Source organism: Lactuca saligna, chromosome 9 (genome assembly GCF_052625555.1).
Source record: "Lactuca saligna cultivar CGN05327 chromosome 9, ASM5262555v1, whole genome shotgun sequence".
Taxonomy (NCBI): domain Eukaryota; kingdom Viridiplantae; phylum Streptophyta; class Magnoliopsida; order Asterales; family Asteraceae; genus Lactuca; species Lactuca saligna.
The window spans coordinates 61,391,828-61,408,730 of NC_136425.1; the positions used below are offsets into that span (position 1 = coordinate 61,391,828).

The following is a 16,903-nucleotide window of genomic DNA, read 5'->3' on the forward strand; positions in this document are numbered from 1 at the left end:
TCTTTAGTAAGGCTAGAGAAAAGTGGGATGTATGGTTGCAAAATTCAACTATGCCTTAATACAACTTCTTTAGTTGTTTGTTCCTTCGACCGATACAAATAAGCAGAGTTGGATTTAGGTTATTTCAGAGAGTTCACGATGAGTTGTACTAGAAATTATTGATCTTACACTTGATGTAGACAACCTATCTACAAGGTGAAACATATTCATCCTAGAAAAACTTAACATTCTTGAGTGGAGAATTTTACATTTTAGAACAACTTAACATATTTGATTGGAGAATTTTACTTGATTGGTTGCCAACCAGATTCAATTTTTCTAATCGAGGTGTTGATTTGATTTCAATTTGATTATGTGTCATACATGTCATAACCAAGTTGAATCTATATATCATTTGATAGTTTTTTGTGAGGTGGTTGCTAGTCGCTAATACATGGTCATATATTGGTTATTATGTGGAATATTTCAATTCCTACGGCCACTAAGTGACTCTTTTGGGTGGATTCAATGAAATTATCTTGTTTGAATGAGGTCATCTTGGCATATTTTTGGGTGCTTTGAAATCTAAAAAACTAAATGATGTTTGGCTCTCTGTAACAACAAAATGATACTATTTATGGTAGAATAGTTTATCAATCATTTTTTTTGGCTATGCATAAAATCCAAACTAAAAGTTAATTGAGGTTCTAGTTATTAATTTTTTGCAACTAATATTTGAATCCGTGCTCTGCTATGGGTTCTTATGTGTGTTTTGTTTGTGAGAAGCACTGTAAGTTACAATTTGTATTTACTTTTCTGCCCACCATGCGTTGTCGTGGGTCCGATCCGTTTTTTAATTGAGTTTAACAATTCTATTGATAAAACGTATGTACCATTGTATTTGTTGATAGAAAATAAGGTAAGTACCATTGTTATACCGATTTTGCAACGTGTATTTATAAAAATATAGTTTTTAATGATAAAAGATGAAAAAAAGCTAAAGGCCGCAAATGGCAACTAAAAAATAAAAAAGATTATCTATTATGAAGAAATGGTAATAAGTTATGGATTATAAGGGTAAATAGCGAAAAAAAAATGTTGCAAGTGCAAGTTAATTGTGTTATAAGGGTAAAAAGTGAAACAAAAGAAAGAAAAAGGCCTAGATGGTTTATGAATATAACATAAAAGTATAAGGGTTGTTTCTGTAATTAAGCATAATACCAAATCGATTTAGTTCATTTTTTTTTTCTAAACCGGTTCGATCATTATCTTAAGGTATTAATTTTGTTTCGATACGATTGATTAAATTTATCTTAAGTTAATGACAGTGGTGGAGCTAGAGGAGATGCTTGGAGGTAATACAGTACTCTCAAAAAATTGTTTTATATATATAAAAAATATTATTTGTAAACATATTTTATTTTATTGTATCCCAACTAAAAAGATTATAACTACATATAATATATTATTATATTAACAATATTTATGCTACATATCAAAATTTCTGGTTCCGCCACCAAGGTAATGGAATAATTGGAGTGATTCATTATGGACCTTAACATACTACAAAAACTAAAACTGACAATGAAAAATTTAATTTATGGTTTAAACTTTTAAACCGAGCCAACTCGGCCTATTTAGAAACTCAATTTAAAAGCATATTCTTTGGGAATGTGCTTCACTTTTTTTTTAGCTTATTAACAAAAAGGCATATACCAAAGCATAAAGGGGCAGTTGGGTATTTGTTATGAAGTTTGGCATATCACACCTTTCTTTGTTTCTATTTCGAAAGGGAAAGATGATTGGCAATTGCTCTTCATATCGTACCCAAAACCTCATTCCATCTCACCTCAAGATTGAAGATTTCGATGTCAATTACTTTTAATGATTCATCGAGCAACTCTCAAATTCACAAACTTTTGCTTATGATGAGAAGTTCATACCTCAATCTGCATTTTACACATTCCAAATTCTCTCATATGTTCTTCATCGATGCTACTTAGACGCACCGATTGGTAACACTTTCTCTTCTCGTGCCATGTATGCATATATGTATATTCATATAAAAAAGGCAAACAAAACACATCCTTTTTTGTAAGGATGATATAATAGATGTATATCAATGAACTATATGGTTTTAATTAGAGGTGTACGAAAGAGACAAAAATCTATGCAAACCAATTCTGTTTGAGATCGAATCTTCTATTTAGTACTAGTTTGAATATTATACATGTAACTGGTTTGCATACAATTTTTGTCAAACCGGTTTTCAAACCTTAATATAGACAATTTTTTATACAGTAAGAAAAATATCATTTCCATCCACTATAGTTTTAAATTGTTGTTGATACAATGTTTTTGAGGTTATTGAAGACCGCTTTTGGCCTTTATATGTAAACTTTTGTTATCTTTCAAACCGAAACCAAATCCGACAAAAATGATGAAAACATAGGTTTTAGTGGTTCTTTATAATTGATTTTTTTTTTCTCCAAACTGAATTTCCCCAAAACGGTTTTGTTTATCTAAAAAAAGTTGAACCGATTTAGTTTAAAATATAAGATTTATAAGAAAATTACTAATCTAGCTATTTTGCCCAATGACTTTTCACTTTTTAGCAAAAATTTAAAATTAGCCATTTTTGCCACTAAAACCATATGTTTTTAAAGGAACCTATGGTCAATACTAGTCGACTACGGTCAATGGTAGTCTGACTACTGTTTTCATACTAATGGACTATTGTAACTACGGTTAATGGTAGTCTGACTACTATTTTCATACTAATGGACTATTGTTTCGTAGCCCGATTATTTTTTCAAGACCCATCAGCCACCAACAATATATAAAGTTGTAAATTTTCATTTAGGTTATTTTTATATGTTTAAAGTGAGGAAATACTTTTTGTCAATGGAGGCTTCTAACAACCATCATGCATATCTCCGATTCACCGTGTTTTTATTTATTTAGTACAAGATTTGCTACCATGAGTTTGATTTTAGTTGGAAAAAACGAAAAAAAGGAAGTCGAAGGCTTCGTAAGAAACTTATGGTGTACAAGCAGGTAATGCACAGTTTGTGAATTGACTGGTTGCACAGGTTTCTTATGAAGCCTATTATTCCCGATTTTTTAATAGCTTTTACACTATGAAATATCATAGCATTGTGTTAATTTTTGTTAAAAAAACAAAAAAAAAAGATAAATAAATAAAGGTAACCGTGGGCTTCATATGAAAATGTAGTGCACATATACTAAATAGTAGTCAACTATAAAAAAAAACACCAAACCGTAGTTTAGTTCTTAAAACCGTAGGTTTCCAGTAAACTATTCTTTGGAAAACCGTAGTTTACCTAGAGTATACCGTAGGTATTTTAGAAACCTACGGCTTCTTGACAAAAAATAAAAAAAATAAATTATACAAAGCCTAGAAACCATAGGTTTCCACGAAATAGCAGTTGTTTTTTTAAAACTACGTTTTTGCATGACTATTTTTAGCTATTTGTAAAATTTTAACTATTAAGTGAAAAATAATCAGAAAAGATAGATTAGTTATAGTCTCAATATTTATACACCTCTCATTCCTAATTCCTAAGACCTAACTCCAAAAAATGAGAAAAGAAAGTTTGGTTAATGAGCCCAAAGCATATTATGAAGCCTATTAAGGGTCTCAGCCCATAATATAAGATCCCACCGTCAACCCTAACGCCGTGAATTTAAACGGAATTCCCGCTCCCCACTTTTGCCGCACACTTGCTTCTCATTGGTTCTCGTGAAAAGCAATTCCGAGCCTAAGGTTCGGTTACGAACCTCCTCCTTAAGTCTACAGATTCTTATTCAATTCTCTATTTCTCTTCACACATCCGAATTTTTTTCAAAAAGTCGCACATCTTCTCCTGATTTCCGGCGCCGAATCTCCCTCAGATCCGGTAACTGTTAATCAAGATATGGCCGATAACGTCGCCGGTGAACACGAGAAGGAGGATTCATTCGTTGAATCTGTCAAGGATAAGATCTCCGAGACGTTTCACAAAGACGATTCTTCTTCGTCTTCTTCGTCTTCGGATTCCGACAATGAAGACAAGAAGAGTTCATCTGTGTCCGATGTAAAGGACAAGATTTATCGGCTCTTCGGGAGGGAGAAGCCTGTTCACAAGCTCTTAGGAGGCGGCAAACGTATGCACATTTTTTCTTGCTATACTTACTGTTAACGTATTTATTGTTGTAGATCACTGAACTTTTTGTTCACGATTAGTAATCGTTTTCGTTTTACATGGATGAATAGTTTAGGTTGATTATGAACTGGATCTCTAATCTGATTAAGCAATCATAGGTTCGTCAGATTCGCATCGTATCTCCGGTCTAGATCTACAATGATTGTTTCCGATTTCATATCTGAACCATCCGTTGACTCCATTGCTTGTCTATCATTATATGTTAAATCTCTTTCGATCTATCGATTGTAGTATGTTAGTTACTTACACCGGAGTTTAATATTTCAAACATTAAGATCTCGATCTGTCTATGATGATCAGTTTCATAAATATACGATACTTCGATTGATTTTCTTATATCAAATGACTTTACTGATGTGCTACCCTCTTGTGTTGCTAGAACTGTTTGCTTATCATCTATTCAACTTTACAAAACTAGATTTAGTTCCTAAAAGAAATTTGATAGTGTTCTTGTTCCTTCTCTTTCTTACACATTTTAAATTTCATCACAACAGCTGCTGATATCTTCCTCTGGAAGGACAAGAAGGTTTCTGCTGGTGTGCTCGGGTTTGCCACATTGATATGGGTGCTTTTCGAGTTGGTTGAATATCACTTACTTACACTAGTATGCCATACTCTAATCTTAGCTCTAGCAGTCCTTTTCCTGTGGTCCAATGCTGCAAGCTTCATCAACAAGTAATCAATCAATCATTAAATGAATCTCCTTACTTTTATTTCATTTTATTGTCTCGTACTTCAATCCATCTTTATCTTCCTCAACCTATCATTTTCTTTCATGATTGTGACAAAAGGTCTCCACCAAAGTTCCCAGAAGTCAACCTCCCAGAAGATATTGTTCTTGGTGTCGCCTCTGCTCTCAGGGTTGAAATCAACAAAGCTTTTGAAGTCCTCCGATGCATTGCTTCAGGAAAAGACCTCAAGAAATTTCTTGGTGTATGCATTTCTTCCACAACTCCCTTTTATGTTTAAAAAAATCAATGTTTGATGACTGATGAGTTGATCTTTATTTCATCAGGTGGTTGCTGGCTTGTGGGTTCTCTCAATTATTGGAAGCTGCTGGAACTTCTTGACATTGTTCTACATATGTAAGAAAATAATCATTTTTCAATTTTGAGTTTTCAATATCAAGATTTTTAGTTTCTAATTTTGTGAAGTATGAACATAGGCTTTGTTTTGCTGCACACATTGCCTTATCTTTATGATAAATATGAGGACAAAGTTGATGCTTTTGGTGAGAAAGCAGAGGCTGAGATTAAGAAGCAGTATGCAGTTTTCTGTGTGAAGGTTTTGAGCAAGATTCCAGTAGGAGCATTGAAGCACAAGTTTGCATGATCTCTTTCTCATAATCTCATCTCAGGTGACTACTACTACTAAAGTACTACTAGATGTGTCTTTCTCACTCGTTTGTTGTGACTTGTGATATTTTTATAAACTAGAAGCTCAGTTTATTTATTTCATTGATTATCTGATACGTTTGTGGTGAATCAATGATATAATTTAAACAAAATTCAGTAATATGATGTAATGAAGTTTTAGACATTTAAGTCCCCTTTACACTGTTGTTAGAGTTATTTCAAGCAATATGAATGAAAGGGGATGTAATTTTGTATTAGTCGAATTTGCTTATCAACTTATGAATGTTTTTAAAATTTAGTTTAAAAGAAAGTGTTTGGTTGATGAAATGTAATAATTTGATAAGTTGTTTTTATTGTATGACAGATTATGTTTATGCATGTAAAATGATAAAACATAGGGGTTAAAAGGTAAATTCGTAAGCATGGGAAAAAACGAGTGCGATATACATGTTTTCTAGGGATAAAACATTTAAAAGTGTAATTACAATCTTTTATTTTATTTCATCAAAATAAATTAAATTGCTTATTAAACGTAAGAAACAGTACTAGTCAAACAATCAAAATACCTCAACGACTATTCGATGTGCAAGTTTTAAGACTTAAAATGCCAAAGAGGCTATTTAATTTTTATATTATAAAAGTATGCATATGATTAAACTAAAAATGTAATCAGTAGATTATATTTTTTTCCCGTGTTTTTGTAATAGGTTTAGTACGTTTTTTTGTTTCTTCTAGGGTTTGTAATCCATATCTTTTTTTAATCACATGGTGTATCAAAATTTATATAGATCGTTTAAGTTGTGTTGGAAGCTTAGTGGTTTCGTTGCAAAATAATGTACTAGGTCATCAATAACTCATTAGTGAATACTCCACACATCATAGACTAGTGATTGAGTTGTAAAGTACTGGAAACGTGTTCTAGGTTGTAAAGTACTCTATGGCCTTAAGAAAGCTATAAAAACACAATTGTAATCTTTCTCATTCCTAACACTGGAAATAAAAAATATGGACGCACTTAGCAATGTTGACAAGGCCATTGAATCAACAAACGAAATAACTGAATAGACGCATAAACTGATCTCAGAACATGGTTCAACAAATTTGCTTATACATTCATGGAATCATGGCCCAAGCAAGGCCCATTTCGACCCTTAAAAAGCATTCCCCGATATATTGATTGTACTACTGATCAAGGTAAACAAATTCATGCATTCTTTACTATCGACTACAAATGTTAGGGTGTTCTACTTAAGGTTATTGTGGTTTCTTAGATACTAATTTGCTGAGTAATGTTAGGGTGTTATATAAAGTTCAAGTGCAGTTGAGTACTCATAGGTGATGAGTAATGTTGTAGAAACTTGTTTGTCGACTTTACTCTTCTCCAACTAAAGCCAGCATTGTTTATTGCGTCGATGCAAATGTTGTCTACCTTTCAACAAAATACATTCAATATCAACGACTCAAACACGTTAGGATAATAGACGTTCACTTTGTTCGTGACAAAGTTATAGTGAGACATATTTGAGTACTTCATGTATATCCCTGAGTTTCCATTATGCATATATTTTCACCATATGCTTATCTACTTTGTTATTTAACGAGTTCTATTTCATTTTAAACGTTTAGAATATGAGAAAATTTATGAAATAACCAAAAATTAGAGGGTGTTTTTTGGCAAATAATCATAAAATTTTGAGTTTGTAAAATGACTATCAGATCCGCAAAGGGGGCTTTGCAGATCTTTTAATGTCTCTGAACAACTTAGCACACCTCTGTGGAAATGAGATGACAACACTAAAAAACATTTTTTTTTTGAGGTTTTTAAGGTTCCGCAAGGTGTCTCTGCGGATCATTTAATGTCTTTGAGAAATGGGTAAAATGCTTAAAAATCCCAAAAAAATTCCTTAAAAAATTACTCATACCCATTTTTCAAAGACGTTAAGTGATCCGCAAAGGTGTTCACACACACCTCTATGGAACCTTAAAAACTCCAAAAAAAAATTTGTCTTTTAGTGTTACCACCTCATTTTCACAGAGGTGTGCTAAGTTCCTCAGAGGCATTAAGAGATCCATAGAGCCCCTCTATAGATCTGATGATTATTTTACGAAACTCGAAATTTCATGGTTATTTACTGAAAATACCCCATAAATTTTCTCTTCTTTGTCAGCAAATGCCCACCTTCTTCGTCGGCTAGTAAAAATTTGCAGACATAAACAACATAAACATAAATATGTTCTTAATTAAAATAGAAACATAAGCTCATGATTATTATACATGGGGAACAAAAACACTCGACCGAATTCATAAAAGAACACCAAAACACATAGACCAACTTTATAATTTACCCTAAAATCCCTATAGATAATAAAACAAAAGTATCAACCCAGCTTACCCTAACTTAAACCAATAATCAAACCTTATAATTTACAACAAAAATTACGACTTAAACAATTACCAATTGCTAATTTACATAATAATAACATCTCCATTCTTTTTTAAAGAAAGTAACTTAGCTGCTCTTTCTTTCTTGACCCTCCTTCCCCATACAACTCATTCCACTGTTTCAGCTCCCCCATCACACATCCCTCCCCCGCAAAACTAGCCGCCACCTGTCACCAAAAAAAGGATATTTTACACATTTCACATTTTAATTAAAAAAAAAAAAAAAAAAACACAAACAGTTTCAAACTATTATATTACTTGATTCTTCGCCTGCCTCATATCTTCCATGTTCAGAGGTCTCAATGTAATAACACTTTCCTTTTCTTCTTTCGTGTCTTTGGCATCCGCTTCTCCACTTCCCTTCTTGTCCTTTAAATTTACAAATAAAAATAAATTAAATTGAAAAGAAAAAAAAAAAAAAACAAATAAATAATGACTTACAATATCCTTTTGTCTCTCTTGTTGTATTAGCTCTCTTACGGGTCGATAAGCTGCTGTTACACACAAATTCTGTTTCAGTAGTTAATGCCAATTTATATCATATCATATATCATTAATAATTAATAATAAATAAATAAATACATTCTACTGGTATAAAAAAAAAACAAAGAACAAACCTTGAGATCGCTTCCACTATATCCTTCTGTCATGATTGCAAGCTCCTTAAAGTCCAACTCTTCCACTTTTTCTTTTGTTAACAGAGTTTTCAAGATCGTTTCTCTGTTCTCCACCGATGGTAGACCCACCATAATTCTATACATCCCAAAAATACAAGGGACCATTTTTGTAATTTACTCAAGTTTCAAGGCAAAATCGAAAAATATATATATATATATATATATATATATATATATATATATACCTGCGTTCAAATCGTCTAATAATGGCTTCATCAAGGTCAAACGGACGATTAGTGGCGGCAAGAACGAGAATCCGTTCACCGGTTTTAGTCAACAGCCCATCCCAATGCGACATAAACTCGTTTTTAATTTTCCTCATACCCTCATGTTCCCCGACACGTGTCCGTTGCCCTAACATGCTATCCACCTCATCAACAAATATTATCGTCGGCGACACCTTTGCAGCGAGTGTGAACAACGCGCGAACGTTTTTCTCGTCTTCTCCGAACCATTTGGAAGTGATGGTGGACATGGAGACGTTGATGAAACTTGCTCCGGCTTCATTTGCGATTGCTTTTGCCAGCATGGTTTTTCCGGTGCCAGGTGGCCCAAACAGAAGGATGCCACGACATGGTTTCAGAAGTCCACCGTTGAATAGATCTGGTCTTCGAAGAGGAAGCATCACCAGTTCTTGTAGTGATTCTTTTATTTCGTCTAAAGCTCCGATGTCGGCGAATGTTACGCCGATTTCGTTCGCTGGGATTACCTCCGGCCGTATCCGCTTTTCGAATTCGTTGTCGGGAACTTCCTGGTGGTGGTGACGTGGATCAGACGTAACAACTTAGTACTAGTAGTATTTTACTAGATTGCCATCACACGTGGCGGGATACTACTCGCTGTTTTATACTACTTATATTTTTAGTCTAACTTGGGTATAGAAAGATTATTTTATTAATATATAATTTTAGTGTTATGCTATTTAAGTTGGAAAATATTTTATAGTGTTAAGTTGGGAGGTTCCCTTTATATGCCTTTTATTCATATAATAGCAGTTAATGGGGACCTATTTTTGTAAAGTTTAAATATTAATTGGATAAAGAAATATTATTTTATTTTATAATATTAAAATATATGTTTAGTGTAAATTTTAACGTGTTGGAGATGAAAAAAGTTTGATTGTAACTTTTACCCAAAAATATGTAATTTATAGTGTTAAGGATTAGATATTACAACTTGTCGACATAAAAGTTAAACTTTATTTTAGTAGAAAGACAAAGTATACTCAAATTAATATTTTTTTTTTTTGGGGGAAATAGAGACCAATATTGGTATAATTATACATACCCTTCCAAAAATTAGTAATTTTGTATTAATGTTTAACTCGTTTTTATGTTTGGTTAACTTTGCTTTATAATGAAATAATTTTTATTTTAACTTTTTTATTTATTTATAATCTTAAAAATAATAGAATTCAGAGTGGGTTGGGTTGGGTTTGATAGTTAATAAAATAACCAAATTAGGTCACTACAAATATAGCCTTAGATTGGGATCTAGGCTTGATTTGAATAGGAAATAAAGTTACATCATCCAAAAAGGTGGAAGGTGGGAAAAGGGACTTAGTATATATTTGTAAAAGACATATATACCCTTTCAATTCTCATCAACAAACATGGGCTTAAAAATAGTAAGAGACATGAGGTACCGGTTTTGGAGGAAGAGCTTTTTCTGCATCATTTTTGTTATCAGATTTTGATGCAACACTTTCTGGTCCCTACACCAATTATAAAATTCTTTTTTTATACCAAAGTAATCCATCATTCAGTCATGTGTTGATGTGTACATTGTACAAAACAAACCTTTGATGACTCAGCATTTGTCTCAAGCTTTAAAGTATCTTTCCCACCACAATACCCCTCTTGAAAGATGCTCAATCCATGTGACAAGCTGCAAAACAAAAAAAAAAAAAAACAAAAAAAGTAAAGTAAAGCTTCTTCATAGTTTATTTTCTAGTAGCAATATTTATAATTTACCTGGTAGATGATATAACAAGCTTTCCATTTCTGTATTCTGGATCTTTATGAAGCATCAAATGATGAGAAATTGCAGAAATCACAATTTCTTGAATGTAATTACTGATAAACATTGTGTCTGCATGACAAATTAAACCTAAATCATCACATTCAAGATCATTTGCTGCTAAAACCTCAGTGATGTGATTCTTGTTGTCTTGAAACTGTATGTCCTTCATTTGCTCTTCTAATTGTGCTTTCCAGTTTATGAGATGAAATTCATCTTCAGGTGGTTTGATTTCAATATTGTAAGGAAATAAACAAGAAATTTTCTCGTTTATTTCGTCCTTTTTGTTATCTGCATCCAAGATTTTGGAAGCTAGAACTAATGTTGAACCTGATAGTCTCTTTAGCATTTTATCAAACAGTTTGTATGTTTGTTTTGATTGTAGAAACCTCTCTACATCTTTGATATAGAGAATAATGCCAGTTGTTGAAAAGGAGACTAAAATCTGCAAAAATTTTGGTCAATTTTGTGATTATCACAAAATTTTGAGCTTCACTTTTTTAAGAATGAGTGGAAGTTACCTTGTATAATTCCTGTAAAAATACTCTTTCATCAAAAGGGTAGTAGCTGCTCACAACCTTTTTAGAATCTAATAGAGTAGACATATTTCAAAGATTAGCAACATATTAACATATATGTATTTTGGTTTTCTGAAAAGAAAAAAGAAAATTTATACATTCTTTTCATACCTCCATTATTTTCCTTTGTTGTGGATAATGATCCAAGTAAACTCGACATCCGATCAAACGCCATGTCAGAGATACGCCATTTGATAGACTATACAAGGAAGAAACTTTATATTAAAACATAATCATTTTGAGTAAATCAATACAATTTGATCTTGAAACAAAAGGATAAAAAGCAACCCTTTTGAGTAAATCATGTTGTACTTACAGAGTCTTTCTTAGATGTGCCATACTTGCTTTGCATCTGTGAGTAAACAATGCCAAATATTAGTACAAAATATGGAATTTTGAGCTTGAAGAAAAAGTTACTAGTAGTATGTAGTATGTTAAATGTTAATCAATCACCTTTACAGACAAGTCTATGATGTCTAACACTAGCAGCTTTGCTTCAAATTCATGTGACAAAGCCTTTGCAAGATATTGGTGGTAAAATTCTATAGAAAGTAACATGTGTAACAGTATAAGATGGTAAATTTTTAAGTTATGAATATGAGTTCAGAGTTAAGAATATTGAAATGTGGGAATAGGTGACTTAATTACCTGCAGGCCCTGAGAGCAATATAGCCCTACTTGCAGGTGAAAGATTTCGGGTGTGTTTGGAAACATCCAAGTGTTTCAAATGAACATATGCTGCACTTGTTAATAATGCTCGTGTTCGTTCACTGGTATAGAGTTTTAACAAAAAAAGGGAGGTGAATTAGACAATTAGTTAGTTTGGGTCAAGAAACTACATAAAGAATGAAATTCTAATTCAATAGGATACTTTTGCTAATTAAGATCAGTATTTTGAAGTAGAATAATACCACTTTCAAATCAACCTGTATCACCTGCCAAACCTTCTGATTGCAAATCATTTGGTGGTTCTTTAATCGAAAGGGTTTGTAACTTTGTTTGTTTGATTTTGAAGTTAAACAAAAAGAGAGTCATAACTGGGAAAGTGAACTACTCCCTCCCTCATGGGAAGTTGCTATACATTTCGATCGAGAAAGGTTCCATTGGTATTTCAAACTTGTTGGCTTAATATACATTAAGATTTTGTTGAGAAGAGAAGTGAAACAAAAGAGGCAAAGACATTAAATATAACATAATTTCTATTTGGAAAAGGCTTTTTTATTAGTGCACACTCTGTATAACAGGCTTACAAGTTCAAGATGAGGATGATGATTGATAGGGAAGATGCTAAATATAGATCATAAAATTGTCGAGATGGATCTGTTATCAAAATCAATTAAAAATATTCCTCTTCACAGGCTGTAGATGAACAATAGAAATGATCATCAACTAGTGTAGTAAATGATATAAAACGAGCTTACCAGTTCTCTTTCACAATCAAATTGCACACTTTTAATTCATACGTTTATTCAAACCACTTTAAAACCAAAGCTCTCGAAAAATCGATAGATATAATTAACTGTGACTCTGTGAGTTCAAAATTTTATAAATCAACATCTAAAATTAATTATTGATCATTAACAGTGCTGAATTGCAGCTCAAAGATTAGTGTTCTCATCACATATTAGAATCTAAAGTCTAAACAATACTTAATAAACGTGATAAGTGATAACACAAAGTAACAAATCATATTCACCTGATGTAATAAGGGAAATCCTTAAACGTGACCTTATCATCTCTATCGTCGACGATAAGGCGAAGAAGCTCCTGTTCAATTTGCGCCGCCGTGAGGCCTTCTTCCAAACCACCGCTACTCCACTTGTTTACCCCGAGCCCTACACCAACACCTACACCTACACCCACGCTCAATGCCGACAACAAAATGTGCTTCTGTTCCATTTCTGTATATCGCAACTCGATCTAATGCTTTAATTTCGCCGATCTATGTTCCACATCATTCAATTTTGCAATACGACGACTAACATAATCAAATCCATGTGTAACCATGCCAAAGAAGACGTGGAGAGATTTGTAAACAATGCGCTCAAGTGTTCATGAGGGGACGTTGGCTGATTTCGTTTGGACGGATGAGAGAGAGAGAGAGAGAGAGAGAGAGAGAGAGAGAGAGAAGATTTGGATTTAGAATCTTAGATATAAGTATCTGTGCGTATATATAGAGAGAGAAGGTGTGCTCTGTGATTTAATTGGTGGAACACTAAGCAATTCCACTGTTGACATTCTAACGATACCACGCTGACTTGATTTTGGTGGGAACTCCTTTTTCCTGTTATTTCTGGATCCGGCAAAACCTTTTAGAATTAGAATTAGGTAAAAGCAATTTCAAGGGTTGTACGGATTTTGAAAGAAATCAGAAGGAAAATTGATTAATTTTTAATATTAATTTAATTTGTAATATGTTTGTGAAAAATGTTTATTTAATAAGGGGTTTTCTAAAATGTGTCTTAAAAGCATATTAATTGAAGCATTTGGTTAGAAATATTACTCTAATTAAATGTGATAAACATTAATTACGTGTAATATTATTATAACTAAATGTAAAAAACATCAGTTATAAAGAATATTATTTATGATTAATATTTATTACAATTAATTATGATATATTTCTTACAATTAATGTTTCAATTAATACTTCTTATATGTGTTCTTAGACACATATTAGAAAATCTCATTTATCCTAGCTGTTAAAGTGTTTAAGATTTTTTAATGTTTTATGAAACGGAAATGACATAAATATACTACGAATTTTGTAGAGTTGGTCAATTTAGTAACTAAACTATTTTCGTAGCTTTATAAGGGAACGAACTCATGATCAACCTGTCTATTTAATCACTTAGACTTGTTTAAACCAATTTGATTGCCACATCCACAATGTTTGCCGTATCAGTCATGATGTCATCGATATGTGGTTATCTACTTGGAACTGTGGGACAATTTATGAGTCTTTTTCCAGAACAATTAGTTTCTAAAACACAACAACCATGCACTACCATCTTCCTCTCTCTCTCTCTCTCTCTCTCTCTCTCTCTCTCTCTTTCTCCCTCTCCCTCTCTTTCTTTCTTTCTCTCTCTCTCTCTCTCTCTCTCTCTCTCTCTCTCTCTCTCCACCCCTCTCTTATTTTCCCACCAGAGCCAACCCACCACTGGAGCCTCCTTCATCGTCGACTTCACAACATCGTTGTTTGACGCCTCCACTATGTCTCCCATCCACCGCCTTTAGCCTTGATGCAATCGAATCTGGATCTACTTCTTGGAGAAGCAACGTGGTCATCAACTCTAACCATCATTATCGCTGACGACGTTCTCCACCAGAGAACCAACTTTCTGCCATCCTATCTCTGTCTCCGACCACTACAACTTCTCGTTAACGTTAAGTATTCCACTCTCCAGAAAAGGCTCTCTTCATTAGGTTTTCATACTAGCTTCTTTGGTAGATTTTCAGATCTAGATCTGGAATAGAATTCTCCGACGATTCACTAACTTTGATTTCGCTAGTGATCAGTTTGAAGTTTACTTCAGATATGATTCATTTATCCCGATAAACGATTTCTTCGTGTTTGAGAACAGGAGGAGCATCGTCACTTACATTATTAACAATATCTGCATGCACATTAGTTCCGACATTATCCACAAAGTTACTAGCTTCAGTAAGATGACCATATTTTACAACAAGAGTTAACACAATCACGTTACCGATTAGAAAAATGAAGAGAGAACTGACGATGATTGAGAGAAGCCGCTATATTTTTCTTGTTTATCGAATAGTAAAAGGTCTTTCAACCAGAAAAATCTGAGGATGTGTATCAGATAACGATTGAGAAAAATTAGCAATTATACCTCAAGTTTTTAAGTGGGTTTCGATAGAAATAGGTGAGGTTTTAGCGGAGGTTTTCCGATGGTGAAGGTGATGAACCGATTATGAGTGGTGGGTTGGTTATGGAGTTATAAGGTGTATTTAGGGTGAGGAAGAAGGTGAATAGTATTGGGCTTATCAGATGCTTCATGGGATTGTACATTCAAAGTCAATGTGAGTTAAGGGAAAATTAGTCAACAAATGTATATGTGGCAAAGGGGTAACCATATGACCCCTTCATTTTATCTAAAAAGATGTAATCCACCAGACAAAAATGACTTTGTTCATTCATAAAGCCACAAAAATAGTTTAGTGACTAAATGGACCAACCCTAGAAAGTTCGAAGGGCATTTGTGTCATTTCCCATTTATGAAACGACATTACTTTTTGCAATATCTAATACTAAAAAAATAAATTCATAAATTAATAAAATTTCTAAACTCCAATTTATAAAATAGGTTTCTATTTTACCATAGATATTCAAAAGATGGTCATTTTATAATAAATAAGATAAGTGGTTTCATGATAATTTTGATATGCTTTAGGATTTCATCCGCATTGCTGTCTAGAGCTTGAAGTTTAGAAGTGATAGCCGTCACTTGATAACCAAAAAATAAGTCAAAATTGGTATCAAAAGAAATCATGAGTTTGGTTTCAACAAGGGGTTCAAGAAATTTTTTGGGTTGAGAAACATTGAATTCATATTACTAGACATAATGATCATAAAAGTGAGATTGTATGTCTCTTCAATCCTTTGTGTCCTCCGATTTAGTACATTGTAAGAAACAGAATTGTGAGAATATCTTAAAAAACATCCTTCATCAAATTTAGATTGAAACTTTGAAAGATTATCTTTAAGATTAATGATGAAACTGTTGAGAGAAAAACTTTTGAGAAGCACACTTGAACAAACGTTAGAACAAGTTATAATGTGGAATAAGTTTAACTCAAAGGATCATAAAGCTCAACAATAATAAGAAGTTAGAGTTAGAAAGTTAGATAATTAGATGCGGAAATGTAAATACGAAAATGTAAGGAACTATAAATAACAACAAGTGTTATATCAAGTAAACACTTAGCTGATTCTTAACAATGATTGCATTCAAACCAAGTTAGTAAGTGTGATCAACTTAAAGTGATTAAGTCAAGAGTGACTTGCTCTGAAGGAGAGATTACGATCTTAAGATTAGAATTTAGGTTCTGTAAGATCTTGAGAATAAGAGAGTAATGAGAGAATATGTAAGATATAAGATGTAAGAGAGATGTGTATTGCAGTTGAGGCGGAAGACTCTATTTATAGAGTTCCGATAACATTACAGGAGAATAAACAAAGATTATAAAGAAGTGTCCATGCAAGGCACACTGGACAATAGATAGTAAATACATAAGTTAAAAAAACACTAAGTCTTTGTTCCGGATATGAAGGTTGCGGATGGCATCGACCTTTCTCGTTGCAGTGGCAGAAGCAACATTGCGGTAGTGAGGGGGACTTCGGATTAAGGTTCAAGAGGGTCACTTTCTTGATTCAACAATTTCCCCCTATATGACCTCTTTAACCTTCTCATTTGTTGAGTTTCAAAAACTTGATCAACAACCACCAAAATTTTCTAACTTCACCCAACCATTTGATCCTTCGTGTGATCTCGAATTTGACTTCGTCAGTTGTGTGCTTTGATCTCTGCACCGAAGTCAGAGTGACTTCCAGTTGCCTTCAGGTTAGGCGGTGCATAGCAGTGATGGGAACAAAGTACTTAAC

General features: G+C 33.1%; 2 protein-coding genes across 4 annotated transcripts; one reads left to right on the forward strand and one right to left on the reverse strand.

Annotated features, from left to right (window-relative positions):
• Positions 1 to 3,809: 3,809 nt before the first annotated feature.
• On the forward strand, positions 3,810 to 5,759 carry LOC145014665 (reticulon-like protein B2). Its single transcript, XM_078973100.1, has 5 exons — positions 3,810 to 4,146; positions 4,700 to 4,880; positions 4,997 to 5,138; positions 5,221 to 5,290; positions 5,371 to 5,759. The coding sequence occupies exons 1-5, from the start codon at positions 3,918 to 3,920 to the stop codon at positions 5,535 to 5,537; spliced, it is 789 nt and encodes a 262-aa protein (XP_078829226.1). The 5' UTR covers positions 3,810 to 3,917; the 3' UTR covers positions 5,538 to 5,759.
• A 2,021-nt stretch (positions 5,760 to 7,780) lies between these two features.
• LOC145014465 (uncharacterized) lies at positions 7,781 to 13,433 on the reverse strand. 3 transcript variants are annotated; one of them, XM_078972835.1, is made up of 14 exons: positions 12,974 to 13,427; positions 11,926 to 12,047; positions 11,731 to 11,819; positions 11,594 to 11,629; positions 11,389 to 11,476; positions 11,221 to 11,288; positions 10,654 to 11,144; positions 10,480 to 10,567; positions 10,326 to 10,394; positions 8,866 to 9,431; positions 8,621 to 8,756; positions 8,445 to 8,513; positions 8,262 to 8,372; positions 7,781 to 8,170 (listed from the first exon to the last, which is right to left on the reverse strand). In XM_078972835.1, exons 1-14 carry the CDS (start codon positions 13,174 to 13,176, stop codon positions 8,057 to 8,059), a joined length of 2,250 nt encoding a protein of 749 aa, XP_078828961.1. In that variant the 5' UTR covers positions 13,177 to 13,427; the 3' UTR covers positions 7,781 to 8,056. The 3 variants fall into 3 exon arrangements, with proteins under 3 accessions (XP_078828961.1, XP_078828963.1, XP_078828962.1); XM_078972837.1 differs by lacking the exon at positions 7,781 to 8,170 and having other exon boundaries at positions 8,445 to 8,494; positions 12,974 to 13,433; XM_078972836.1 differs by lacking the exon at positions 7,781 to 8,170 and having other exon boundaries at positions 8,445 to 8,497; positions 12,974 to 13,433.
• Positions 13,434 to 16,903: the final 3,470 nt, after the last annotated feature.

Bases quoted from the DNA above. Each gene is read 5' to 3' on its own strand.
- LOC145014665 (XM_078973100.1), top strand. From the start codon at position 3,918: ATGGCCGATAACGTCGCCGGTGAACACGAGAAGGAGGATTCATTCGTT. The intron at 4,147-4,699 runs GTATGCACATTT...TCATCACAACAG, and splicing joins GCTCTTAGGAGGCGGCAAAC to CTGCTGATATCTTCCTCTGG. The intron at 5,291-5,370 runs GTAAGAAAATAA...GTATGAACATAG, and splicing joins CTTGACATTGTTCTACATAT to GCTTTGTTTTGCTGCACACA.
- LOC145014465 (XM_078972835.1), bottom strand. From the start codon at position 13,176: ATGGAACAGAAGCACATTTTGTTGTCGGCATTGAGCGTGGGTGTAGGT. The intron at 11,630-11,730 runs GTGATTGATTAA...GTTTACTCACAG, and splicing joins TCATAGACTTGTCTGTAAAG to ATGCAAAGCAAGTATGGCAC. The intron at 10,568-10,653 runs GTAAATTATAAA...TTTGTTTTGCAG, and splicing joins CTTGTTATATCATCTACCAG to CTTGTCACATGGATTGAGCA.